General features: G+C 41.6%; 1 protein-coding gene across 2 annotated transcripts; it reads right to left on the reverse strand.

The window, feature by feature from the left end:
• Positions 1–887: 887 nt before the first annotated feature.
• On the reverse strand, positions 888–12,685 carry LOC117497546 (nucleoside diphosphate-linked moiety X motif 17-like). 2 transcript variants are annotated; one of them, XM_034149515.1, is made up of 9 exons: positions 12,611–12,685; positions 11,588–11,676; positions 8,986–9,102; positions 8,680–8,863; positions 8,449–8,474; positions 8,241–8,333; positions 4,657–4,755; positions 4,284–4,402; positions 888–981 (listed from the first exon to the last, which is right to left on the reverse strand). In XM_034149515.1, the coding sequence occupies exons 2-9, from the start codon at positions 11,657–11,659 to the stop codon at positions 903–905; spliced, it is 789 nt and encodes a 262-aa protein (XP_034005406.1). In that variant the 5' UTR covers positions 11,660–11,676; positions 12,611–12,685; the 3' UTR covers positions 888–902. The 2 variants fall into 2 exon arrangements, with proteins under 2 accessions (XP_034005406.1, XP_034005407.1); XM_034149516.1 differs by having other exon boundaries at positions 904–981; positions 4,657–4,729.
• Between the last annotated feature and the right edge of the window lie 433 nt (positions 12,686–13,118).

A 13,118-nucleotide genomic window follows, 5' to 3' on the forward strand; every position in this document is an offset into this window, starting at 1 on the left:
CTTGACTTGAAGATGAAGTCCATGCTATCCTTCTGGACAACAATCTCTATTACTTTTTTGTAAAAGTCCTCCTTATCTCCCTGTAGTTTCAAAAGTGTAGTTTGTTGTTTGCGTCTGCCGTCTCTGTGTAGAATAACAGTAGCAACAAGAACCTGTGGGCTCACGTGCGCCCCCTTCAGTGCGGCAGAGGTCATGGCTGCCTCCCCATTGCCGTTGTATGATGAGACCAGCGGGCCTAAATATCATATATACGTGAAATAAGTGATTTAGAGACTATGGATGGCGAGGACACATGTAATAAAGGGATCGACAAACATTACATTGGTGACCTACAGTGAGATGGTAACAGGCAGTGTGCGAAATACGGGGGGTCCGGGGGAGCTCGATATTCAAATGTTCACTTTAACGCCCTCACCTGTCTGCAGCTCCTCCCTTTGTTTCATGACCAGTTGAACAGGTTCATGTTTAACCCTTTATGGAACCTTCCCTGGTGGTAGTTGATCTATTATGTCAATAATGAGTTTAGTATCTAAAGTATCTAAATCTCTAAGGTATACCAAACTCAAAATGCACAATAAAGGTTATCTCTAAGAACCTTAGCCAGAACTGACAATTTAGAGATGGGCCTATAATTATTTAATAAAGTGGCCTCCCCTCCTTTTAGTAGAGGAAGGACATAAGCTGACTTCCATATTTTTGGAATTGTGTTCGTGCTGAGGGAGAGGTTAAAAAGAGAAGTAAGAGGTGGTGCAATACAATCTGCAGCTATCTTTAAAAAGAAAGGTTCTACGTTGTCTGGACCAGCCGGTTTCTTAGGATCTAACTTGGATAATACTTCATGAACGGCTTCAATAGTAAAAGGAGAAAAACTGAAAGGGTTTTCCACACCACGTTGTTCAGAGTCACGGACTGTGGTGTTCACAGACCTCCAGAGGCAGCGAGGAGTCGCTCAGAGCGCCATCTGCAGAGACCTGAGACACACTGCATGCACACACACATTTCATGAGGACATTTAAAGGGCCCATGTCATGGCCATTTCCACTGATCATAATTACATTGTTGAGGTATACTAAAATAGATTTATACTGTGCAATTTTCCAAACTCACATTGGTTTCGCATACAGCATCTCTGTCAAGCATGTGTATTCAGCAGTATTCACTTTCTCCACTAAACGACTCGTTGGAGCTCTTGCCCCCCCCTCCCTGTGAGCCTAGTGTGCTCCGATTGGTCAGCTCGGCCACTCGTTCTGATTAGTCAACCACCAGAGAGGCTGCGCCCATGTCTAACAGTGCTTTTCCCGGCTGCTCTCAGCGTAACATCAGTCTTATCATGGCGTCGGCACAGCCGTATATTTTATATACATATATATTTTTAACTGTTGTTATAGAAGAGTGTGACGGCCCCAGGGCCTTTGTCTTACGATGGGGTGGAGCTGAAGAGGCTAATCAGCACGATCACGGACACCTCCGGACACTACGGCCCCAGTCTCTCTCCAAAGCGGCTGCAGGAAGACTAACTCTGCGATCCTCTCAACCACCTATCTGCATTTACCACAATAAATGTGCCGTGGTTTGGAAACTCGTGTATGTCTCCTTGTCTTTGTGGCCTACGAGCCGCTCATAACAAAGAGTAAGTTATTTTTACCCGTTATAAACTACTACTGTTTGATGAGAAATCAAATCATGGTTTGCTATATATGAATTCAGGGAAGAAAGGATAGGCCTACTAAGTATTTCCATTAAACTTTATTTTTAGAAATGTACAAAATGAACATAAATATACATATATACACACGGTATATCATCCATTCCTCCTCCTTGCATCTTGCAAAGTCGGTGCGGTGCCTTTTAGCACGACGCCTCAGTAGTAGTAGAAGTGCCTTTTAGCACGTCATGGATTGTCCGCCAGGATCTGGCTGGACGAAATCAAATGCAAATCACAAAATATTAGAGAAACTTAGTTGTTTTAGATTCGTTAGTAGTAGTTGTGTAATGAACAGCTTGCCTGCTAATATGCTAACCTAGCTTTGTTTACCTTGGTAGCTAACACGATATGAACGTTAGCTTGGAGGAAAGGCAACTATAATGCAGTGTAATAAAACTACTATGAACAAAAGCTAGTGGTTCATATTAGGCTAGCAATAACGTGTTTATAATTGCAATCGTATACGGGTATTCTGCTACCATACAATGTAACTTGCATGAATACATTGTTTTGCGCTAGCATACAGCTAGCCTCGTTAGCTACATGCAGTATATGTACGGTCACAATGTACGGTAAATCACAGTACAGTATACTGTATGAGTATTCCGTGTGTGTGAATGCAGACATTCTCCTGCTATGAGATACATGTATGCAAGGCCATCTGCTGATATTAGAGTTGATATATGGAAACTCTAGCAACTTAGTTAGCACAGTTAGCACTGTGTCAATGGCTTAGCAGTCCAACACAGTTTACACATTTAAACAGTCTTGTTTGATAAATACACAAATAACAATGCAAACTTACAGGTTGTATACCCGGATCTTCCCCTGCTCCAAACGGTCCAAACAAGCTGTGCATATCCGGCCTCAAACTGGGCAATGTTTTGGAAGCTTTCGTCTGTGAAATGCCGGTTCTTCGAACCTCTGGAGGAGGAACACGCCGCTGCTGGTGTGGCCATAGCTCTTCGGGATTGGTCCATTTCGTTCCGGGTACCGCATGAAATCAGGCGGTACCCGGAAGAATCAGATGGGCAGTGACGTATCTCCAACGAGGCGTTTTGGGGAGGTATTTTCTGTGTTAGAGTTTTACTCGCTACAGGGTGTACTTTGAGGGTTTTGACTCTGCACACCGTTTACATGCATAAAAACCTTCATAACACACAAGGGGACGGGTAATAACCGGAAAAGCATGACATGGGAGCTTTAAGGCTAAAAGGATTCTTCTAGATCAGCGGTTTTCAAAGTGTGAGGCACGCCTCCCCTGGGGGGCGCCAGAGAGCTTCAGGGGAGGCGCAGCGTGAGAAAAAAAACAATGAGAAAAAGACGAGTAAAGTGACACTTGCACACTTTTGGCTGTCTGTGGAGACCGAGTTCCCCCACCTCGCCAAAAGGGCTGTAAAAGTGCTCATTCCCTTCACTTCCACCTACCTGTGTGAGTGCGGGTTTTCCGCATTGACTTTGATCAAAAGCAAGTGCCGGTCAAGGCTGCAGCCAGAGGATGATCTGCGTTTATTCCTGTGTGCATCAAAGACGCAGACTCATTGTTCCCACTAAAGTAGGGGTGAGTGTAATAAGGAGGCAAAGTTAACGTTCAGTGTGTTGCCGGGAGCATATAAGGATGTATCCACGATGTTGAAAATGTAAAAAATGTTTAAAAAATATGTGTTGAGAACACGGCGTGCGAAAAATATACGGGTCGTGCTGCAGCTAGATGTGCCTGTCCTCTGTAAGAAGGTGTCGGCGACTGACATGCAAGGAAGAACGGCTGTCCACAGGCTGTTCCAACTTTAACAACTTTATTATCTTCCAGGGTAGTGAATTGAACATGCTATTGTAATTGGGTGTGTGGTATATTTTCGTGCACGGACACGCATGTTCCACAACACACAAACTGAACAACACTCAATTTTCCGATCGCTACCACTGTCCTTGCGATCTTGTTATAACAACAAAGTGCACGTTACTGATGCAATATGGTTGAGACCATTCAGGCTTATTCTAGAGGGGTGCAAGGAATAGTCCAAGTAGTGGGGGAGTTTTATACAATATGTTTAAAACATAAAGATAAAAAGGTTTTAAAAAGTGATTGTTTAATGTTTTAAGGAGGTGACGCTACTCAGCCAATCAAATCGGTGCAGTCAGTGAGCCAGCACGATAGATTCAAACACACACACAGAGACGAGACAAGAGGAGAGAAACAGTCTTCATTTTATCTTACTGGACCTCTTTGAAATGCAATTGAATACCCCTGCATTATAGCAACAACAACAATAATAATAATAATAGCAATAATAATTGGGAGGGGGGGCGCGGCTGTTCTTATGTTCTCTGAGGGGAGGCTCACCTTCCCACACTTTGAAAACCCCTGTTGTAGTTAATCTACTAATTTAATCTCACGCATTTAACTTTTTCTCGTACATTTTCTTGAAAATGTTAAATCTCAGAGAATATTCACGTTGTTTTCTTGTGATGTATAAAAATGATGTAAATTATATGTAAAGATTTCGTTACTTCAAATAATGTTTCACTAAAACCAAAATATGAGAAAATAAGGAATCTGGTTTTGAGGAGTTGTTACCTGACGCTGCGCTGCAGGTCGTGATTCTCTCCGTCCGGGTCGGACACCACGGCGCTGACCAGCTGGCGGTCGGCCCACAGACAGGCGCTGACCTCCGCCGGAGACGGGCTCAGAGACGCCTGCAGGGTGACTTTCACATTTCAGATGTCACACCAACAACCACCTCACATATTTATCTATAAATACAATGAGCATTGTTTTATTTCAGAGCATTTCATTTTACATCTTGAGCCAATCTAATTATATTTGACTTGTATTTAGTTAACTCCTGCATATACTTATATTACAATATATCCTTTCTACTCTGTTTCTTCTTGCACTATTTGTATTGTTCTTTAAAATGAGTTTTATTGTCTTATGTCTCATTACGTACCTGCAGCTCCAGGTGAGAGAGGGGCGAGCGCAGCAGCAGGTAGACCACGATGTGATGTCTCTGAGGAAGACCTCTGGAGAGAAGGGCGGGAAACACCGACTGACACACAGAGAGGCAAACAGGTGTATATCAGTTTGTAGTGTCTCTACTTTAAAGAGTCCTCTCCTGCTGATGTTCAGGTGTATATCAGTATATAGTGTCTCTACTTTAAAGAGTCCTCTCCTGCTGATGTTCAGGTGTACATCAGTATGTAGTGTCTCTACTTTAAAGAGTCCTCTCCTGCTGATGTTCAGGTGTATATCAGTATGTAGTGTCTCTACTTTAAAGAGTCCTCTCCTGCTGATGTTCAGGTGTATATCAGTATGTAGTGTCTCTACTTTAAAGAGTCCTCTCCTGCTGATGTTCAGGTGTATATCAGTATGTAGTGTCTCTACTTTAAAGAGTCCTCTCCTGCTGATGTTCAGGTGTACATCAGTATGTAGTGTCTCTACTTTAAAGAGTCCTCTCCTGCTGATGTTCAGGTGTATATCAGTGTGTAGAGTCTCTACTTTAAAGAGTCCTCTCCTGCTGATGTTCAGGTGTATATCAGTATGCGGTGTCTCTACTTTAAAGAGTCCTCTCCTGCTGATGTTCAGGTGTATATCAGTATGTAGTGTCTCTACTTTAAAGAGTCCTCTCCTCTGATGTTCAGGTGTATATCAGTATGTAGTGTCTCTACTTTAAAGAGTCCTCTCCTGCTGATGTTCAGGTGTATATCAGTATATAGTGTCTCTACTTTAAAGAGTCCTCTCCTGCTGATGTTCAGGTGTATATCAGTATGTAGTGTCTCTACTTTAAAGAGTCCTCTCCTCTGATGTTCAGGTGTATATCAGTATGTAGTGTCTCTACTTTAAAGAGTCCTCTCCTGCTGATGTTCAGGTGTATATCAGTATATAGTGTCTCTACTTTAAAGAGTCCTCTCCTGCTGATGTTCAGGTGTATATCAGTATGTAGTGTCTCTACTTTAAAGAGTCCTCTCCTCTGATGTTCAGGTGTATATCAGTATGTAGTGTCTCTACTTTAAAGAGTCCTCTCCTGCTGATGATCAGGTGTATATCAGTATGTAGTGTCTCTACTTTAAAGAGTCCTCTCCTGCTGATGTTCAGGTGTATATCAGTATGTAGTGTCTCTACTTTAAAGAGTCCTCTCCTGCTGATGTTCAGGTGTATATCAGTATGTAGTGTCTCTACTTTAAAGAGTCGTCTCCTGCTGATGATCAGGTGTATATCAGTATGTAGTGTCTCTACTTTAAAGAGTCCTCTCCTGCTGATGTTCAGGTGTATATCAGTATGTAGTGTCTCTACTTTAAAGAGTCCTCTCCTGCTGATGTTCAGGTGTATATCAGTATGTAGTGTCTACTTTAAAGAGTCCTCTCCTGCTGATGTTCAGGTGTATATCAGTATGTAGTGTCTCTACTTTAAAGAGTCCTCTCCTATTGATGTTCAGGTGTATATCAGTATGTAGTGTCTCTACTTTAAAGAGTCCTCTCCTGCTGATGTTCAGGTGTATATCAGTATGTAGTGTCTCTACTTTAAAGAGTCCTCTCCTGCTGATGTTCAGGTGTATATCAGTGTGTAGTGTCTCTACTTTAAAGAGTCTTCTCCTGTTGATGTTCAGGTGTATATCAGTATGTAGTGTCTCTACTTTAAAGAGTCCTCTCCTGCTGATGTTCAGGTGTATATCAGTATATAGTGTCTCTACTTTAAAGAGTCCTCTCCTGCTGATGTTCAGGTGTATATCAGTATGTAGTGTCTCTACTTTAAAGAGTCCTCTCCTGCTGATGTTCAGGTGTATATCAGTATGTAGTGTCTCTACTTTAAAGAGTCCTCTCCTGCTGATGTTCAGGTGTATATCAGTATGTAGTGTCTCTACTTTAAAGAGTCCTCTCCTGCTGATGTTCAGGTGTATATCAGTATGTAGTGTCTCTACTTTAAAGAGTCCTCTCCTGCTGATGTTCAGGTGTATATCAGTATGTAGTGTCTCTACTTTAAAGAGTCCTCTCCTGCTGATGTTCAGGTGTATATCAGTATGTAGTGTCTCTACTTTAAAGAGTCCTCTCCTGCTGATGTTCAGGTGTATATCAGTATGTAGTGTCTCTACTTTAAAGAGTCCTCTCCTGCTGATGTTCAGGTGTAGATCAGTATGTAGTGTCTCTACTTTAAAGAGTCCTCTCCTGCTGATGTTCAGGTGTATATCAGTATGTAGTGTCTCTACTTTAAAGAGTCCTCTCCTGCTGATGATCAGGTGTATATCAGTATGTAGTGTCTCTACTTTAAAGAGTCCTCTCCTGCTGATGTTCAGGTGTATATCAGTATGTAGTGTCTCTACTTTAAAGAGTCCTCTCCTGCTGATGTTCAGGTGTATATCAGTATGTAGTGTCTCTACTTTAAAGAGTCCTCTCCTGCTGATGTTCAGGTGTATATCAGTATGTAGTGTCTCTACTTTAAAGAGTCCTCTCCTGCTGATGTTCAGGTGTATATCAGTATGTAGTGTCTCTACTTTAAAGAGTCCTCTCCTGCTGATGTTCAGGTGTATATCAGTATGTAGTGTCTCTACTTTAAAGAGTCCTCTCCTGCTGATGTTCAGGTGTATATCAGTATGTAGTGTCTCTACTTTAAAGAGTCCTCTCCTGCTGATGTTCAGGTGTAGATCAGTATGTAGTGTCTCTACTTTAAAGAGTCCTCTCCTGCTGATGTTCAGGTGTATATCAGTATGTAGTGTCTCTACTTTAAAGAGTCCTCTCCTGCTGATGATCAGGTGTATATCAGTATGTAGTGTCTCTACTTTAAAGAGTCCTCTCCTGCTGATGTTCAGGTGTATATCAGTATGTAGTGTCTCTACTTTAAAGAGTCCTCTCCTGCTGATGTTCAGGTGTATATCAGTATGTAGTGTCTCTACTTTAAAGAGTCGTCTCCTGCTGATGATCAGGTGTATATCAGTATGTAGTGTCTCTACTTTAAAGAGTCCTCTCCTGCTGATGTTCAGGTGTATATCAGTATGTAGTGTCTCTACTTTAAAGAGTCCTCTCCTGCTGATGTTCAGGTGTATATCAGTATGTAGTGTCTCTACTTTAAAGAGTCCTCTCCTGCTGATGTTCAGGTGTATATCAGTATGTAGTGTCTCTACTTTAAAGAGTCCTCTCCTGCTGATGTTCAGGTGTAGATCAGTATGTAGTGTCTCTACTTTAAAGAGTCCTCTCCTGCTGATGTTCAGGTGTATATCAGTATGTAGTGTCTCTACTTTAAAGAGTCCTCTCCTGCTGATGATCAGGTGTATATCAGTATGTAGTGTCTCTACTTTAAAGAGTCCTCTCCTGCTGATGTTCAGGTGTATATCAGTATGTAGTGTCTCTACTTTAAAGAGTCCTCTCCTGCTGATGTTCAGGTGTATATCAGTATGTAGTGTCTCTACTTTAAAGAGTCCTCTCCTGCTGATGTTCAGGTGTATATCAGTATGTAGTGTCTCTACTTTAAAGAGTCCTCTCCTGCTGATGTTCAGGTGTATGTCAGTATGTAGTGTCTCTACTTTAAAGAGTCCTGCCTCACCTCCCAGAGTCCCAGGATGTTTGGAGAACCTTCCTCTGGCTCCAGCTTCAGCCCCGTTTCCTCCTGTAACTCCCTGAGACCGGCGTCCAGCAGCTGCACACATTCATCTGACATTAACCACACTTTGAATTCAGAGAAGAAGAAGAAGAAGAAGAAGAAGAACTACGCAGAAGTCATATCAAATCATGTTCATAAAGAGATGACTCACCGTCTCATCCAGCTCGAGATGGCCTCCTATAAAAATAAAACACACTTTAAAATAAAACAAAAAAACACATAAATATAAATGTGTGTGAGAAAGTGCTAACTTTGAAGTACTGCACTATAGAGCTGAAGAGAAATTAAAAGCAGAATTTAAATGTTGAGATTTTAATCCAAAAACCCTGCTTCACTACATTTCCCATGATGCACCTGGCCCTGTAACAGATGAGTGTGAGACCTGGAGGAACCCAGATGTTGGGAAATATCCGGAGCTCCTTCGCACGCCGTGTCAACAACACCTTCTGATTGGCTGTCTGCAGGATGATGGCCACGCCCACGTCCACTCCTCGCTGCTGAACGTCCAATGGGAGCGCAGCATTCTCCGTGACGGACAGGTGCTTGATGGGGCAGAAGGCGTGCCTCTGGGAGGGAAAGGACAACAGGGTGGTTAGAGATGGAGGGGGAAAGGACAATATTAGGTCATATTAAAGATAAAGGTCAAATGAATTGTCATGATTTGTATTTAACATGTGGCGTGTCTGACCTTCAGAGTGACCCCCCGCCCTGCGTCTGCTCGGTGAAGAATGAGCCGGTTTCTCTCCAGAGAGCAGCCGACCTCCACCTCGTCCTCTCCGCCCTCACTGAAGTGACCCGTTATACTCTGCAAACACATGAAGAAGAAATCTAAAGTGTAACCCTTCGTGTAGCCTTACCTGGTGGTGGGCGATCTATAATGCACACGCTGGGTTTAGCATCTACGGTGTCTATATCTACATTTCTAAAACAGGTATCCCTAAACCCATAATGCACAAGAAAAGGTATTGGTTTGAGCAAAGTCTCTAAGCAGAGTTCAGACCTCCAGCCAGCACAATACGACACAGGACAACGAGTTAGAACAAATATGGAATAGTTGTCAGGGTTTTGTTTAAACCGGGTAACAGGAGCCTCAAACCAGAATGCAGGTTTCCCGTAGAATATAAAAGTGATGCCAGAAAACTATATTTCTGTTCTCCAGAGATATGAGTATCACACAGAGCGTCAGGCGGCAGAGACAGCTTTGTTTTTACAGAGAATAATTATGGGATGGATGTCCGGTGGGTCTCTGACACTGAAACTGAGACTTCTTTTTCCGTAGAGGAAGTAAAGAAACCTCTGGATTTGTTTGTTGTTTGAGATGCAATATATGACTCAGCAGCTTTAAGACATGAAGACACATTATTTCCAGCTTCGCTCTGATGTAGTATTTTCACAGGAAAGTGGGCGGGGCTGTAACTTTGGCCAGAAGTGACGTCAGCGCCCTCATACTATATCTTTCTATAAAAACCCTGATTTTATTGATATTTGAAACATATAGATCAGAGAATATCAAATACATAAATACAAATGAAATAAGATATATCCGATAAGAGACTAAAAACGTCTTCAAAAACAAATCAGTTCTGTTAAAGTCTCAGTTTACAACATCCCAGAACAGTTGCAGTCTGATTTATGAATCTAAACTATTACACAATAATCAAACAATTAGTATTTAGTTATAAGTTTTAATAGTATAATATCCTCAGAATTACTAAATTAAGTAAGGTTTTGTTGAGGCTGAACTGGGATTTCCTACATCAAAAAGTCACTTGAACGCCTCACAGTTATTTTAGTTGGCGGGGGCACAACAGATACTGCTAGCCTTTTGTTCAAAGACAACACATCTGATTGGTAATAAGCATTAGTGACAGATTCATCAGCCAATCAGATGCTGATGTTCAATGACAGTGTCCTGAGCTAAACCTTCGTAGCATCGACTTATTTACAAGTGACGGGTGAGCACGTTACTATTCACGTCATTTTAGAGCGAAGTGAGAGTGCACGATGACACAAGTTTAATAATAGATTACTTCATTGATCAATGTTGGGACATGTCGTCTGCATTTAACCATTATCTAGCTTACTGTCGAATTGTTGAGAGACTGTTGTGATTGTTGACCAGCTGTTGTGATTGTTGACCAGCTGTTGTGATTGTTGACCAGCTGTTGTGATTGTTGACCAGCTGTTGTGATTGTTGATCAGCTGTTGAGATTGTTGACCAGCTGTTGTGATTGTTGACCAGCTGTTGTGATTGTTGATCAGCTGTTGTGATTGTTGACCAGCTGTTGTGATTGTTGACCAGCTGTTGTGATTGTTGACCAGCTGTTGTGATTGTTGATCAGCTGTTGTGATTGTTGACCAGCTGTTGTGATTGTTGACCAGCTGTTGTGATTGTTGATCAGCTGTTGTGATTGTTGACCAGCTGTTGTGATTGTTGATCAGCTGTTGAGATTGTTGACCAGCTGTTGTGATTGTTGACCAGCTGTTGTGATTGTTGATCAGCTGTTGTGATTGTTGACCAGCTGTTGTGATTGTTGACCAGCTGTTGTGATTGTTGACCAGCTGTTGTGATTGTTGACCAGCTGTTGTGATTGTTGATCAGCTGTTGTGATTGTTGATCAGCTGTTGTGATTGTTGATCAGCTGTTGATCAGCTGTTGTGATTGTTGACCAGCTGTTGTGATTGTTGACCAGCTGTTGTGATTGTTGATCAGCTGTTGTGATTGTTGATCAGCTGTTGTGATTGTTGACCAGCTGTTGTGATTGTTGATCAGCTGTAGTGATTGTTGGTCAGCTGTAGTGATTGTTGGTCAGCTGTTGTGATTGCTGACCAGCTGTTGTGATTGTTGATCAGCTGTAGTGATTGTTGGTCAGCTGTTGTGATTGTTGATCAGCTGTTGTGATTGTTGACCAGCTGTTGTGATTGTTGACCAGCTGTTGTGATTGTTGACCAGCTGTAGTGATTGTTGATCAGCTGTCATATTGTTGGGAGACTGTTTGGCATAATGTGCGCATCATTAGATCATGGCTGCGTTGGCTGGAACAGAGACGTGTTAAATGTGTGTGTGCTTCTCAATTGTTTACTGGCGGCCCTGTCTAAAGCCCCACGGTGCGCCACTGATGAACACACACACACTACATCTTTGTCGTTTTGCACAATGTACATTGACATGTAACTGTATTGCATTGCCACATTGCATTGTCTTTGCTGCTACCTCTGCTTTTATGTGTGTGACTATGTTTATTACTGCAGTGATGACGGTCAAGCTGTATTCTGTGAGCGTTGCTGACCTGCACAAAGTGGGCTGGTTGAGCCGCTCCATCCTTACAGAAGTGAACCAGGACCCTCCTCACTCGCTCCATGCTGCACCAGCTGAGACCTGCATTCATATTACATTTCATGGCGTTTCAGATTCACTCATTTCACTGACAAATATTTGTATTTGAAATACACAAGGAGAAACACAAATACAATCATTTTTTAGGGATATGGAAATTGTGTAAAAAGTTTGGAAGTTTAATTAAAGCCATTAATAAATAACTATGACAAGAAACAAGTTAATTTAGTGTGTTTAACTATTTCAGGATTATTTCATATATTAATTTACTATCGGCTTAAATGGCATTTTGACTAAAGAGTGAATCAATAATGAACATTTTTGAAACTAATATAAATATATGTGAAACTTTTTAGATCTCAAAAGGTCCACTTAGTACAAGATCTGTGTACTTCTACTTTTACTCAAGTACCAGATCTGAGTACTTCTGCTTTTACTCAAGTACAAGATCTGAGTACTTCTACTTTTACTCAAGTACAAGATCTGAGTACTTCTACTTTTACTCAAGTACAAGATCTGAGTACTTCTCCCTTCTCTAACTGAACAGTAAACATCAACTGCTAACTTTAGCTAACCCTAAACAGAGCTAACTTTAGCTAACCCTAAACAGAGCTAACTTTAGCTAACCCTAAACAGAGCTAACTTTAGCTTACCCTAAACAGAGCTAACTTTAGCTTACCCTAAACAGAGCTAACTTTAGCTAACCCTAAACAGAGCTAACTTTAGCTAACCCTAAACAGAGCTAACTTTAGCTAACCCTAAACAGAGTTGACTTTAGCTAACCCTAAACAGAGTTGACTTTAGCTAACCCTAAACAGAGCTAACTTTAGCTAACCCTAAACCCCGTTTTAAATCTACATTCCGCAGGGTTATAACTCCACAAAGAGAGGGTATCTTTAATAAACATTTAAAGAACACATTCCAGCTAAAAAGATAGGAATAAACTCTTCAGAAACACATGAGAAAGAGAACAAACCTGCTGACAGAGGAGACACAGCTAGCTGCTTAGCTCACAGCATGCTACATCCGGGTCACACCATGGATGTATAATAAGAACACCTACAAAATAAGAGCACTCAAGCAAACCAGGTGGAGGAAGTAGTCCGCTTTCCTTAAAGAGACAGTCACCTCCTGACCTGAGAACGAGTCTGGAATTATAACAACACAAATATTCTACTGAGTGTTTTTAATTATATAATCACAGATATAAAAACTCTTTTCTACTTCAAAGATCCTCAAACCTGCATTTTTTTTAAATAATTTGATGGTGAAATAAAGTGTACAAGAAAGAGGAGAAAAACACGTCAACGTTTAAAAACTGTAGATGTTTCAGATATCAGTAAAACACACAAAGGACGCACAGCTAGAATAACACAAGTGGCGGGACAAAGAGGAACAATGAAAACAAAACAGTGAGGGGGGGGGGGGGGGGGGGGGGGAGTGGTTGTAAAGACAATTAACTGAAACAATAAGATCTTCTTATT

This window comes from Trematomus bernacchii, unplaced genomic scaffold (assembly GCF_902827165.1).
Source record: "Trematomus bernacchii unplaced genomic scaffold, fTreBer1.1, whole genome shotgun sequence".
Taxonomy (NCBI): Eukaryota; Metazoa; Chordata; class Actinopteri; order Perciformes; family Nototheniidae; genus Trematomus; species Trematomus bernacchii.

What these genes read in the sequence shown, in the direction of transcription:
- LOC117497546 (XM_034149515.1), bottom strand. Translation starts at nt 11,659, where the DNA reads ATGGAGCGAGTGAGGAGGGTCCTGGTTCACTTCTGTAAGGATGGAGCG. An exon ending in GGCGGGGGGTCACTCTGAAG is followed by an intron (nt 8,864 to 8,985) that starts GTCAGACACGCC and finishes TTTCCCTCCCAG; the next exon opens with AGGCACGCCTTCTGCCCCAT. An exon ending in ATCTCGAGCTGGATGAGACG is followed by an intron (nt 8,334 to 8,448) that starts GTGAGTCATCTC and finishes GAATGTGTGCAG; the next exon opens with CTGCTGGACGCCGGTCTCAG.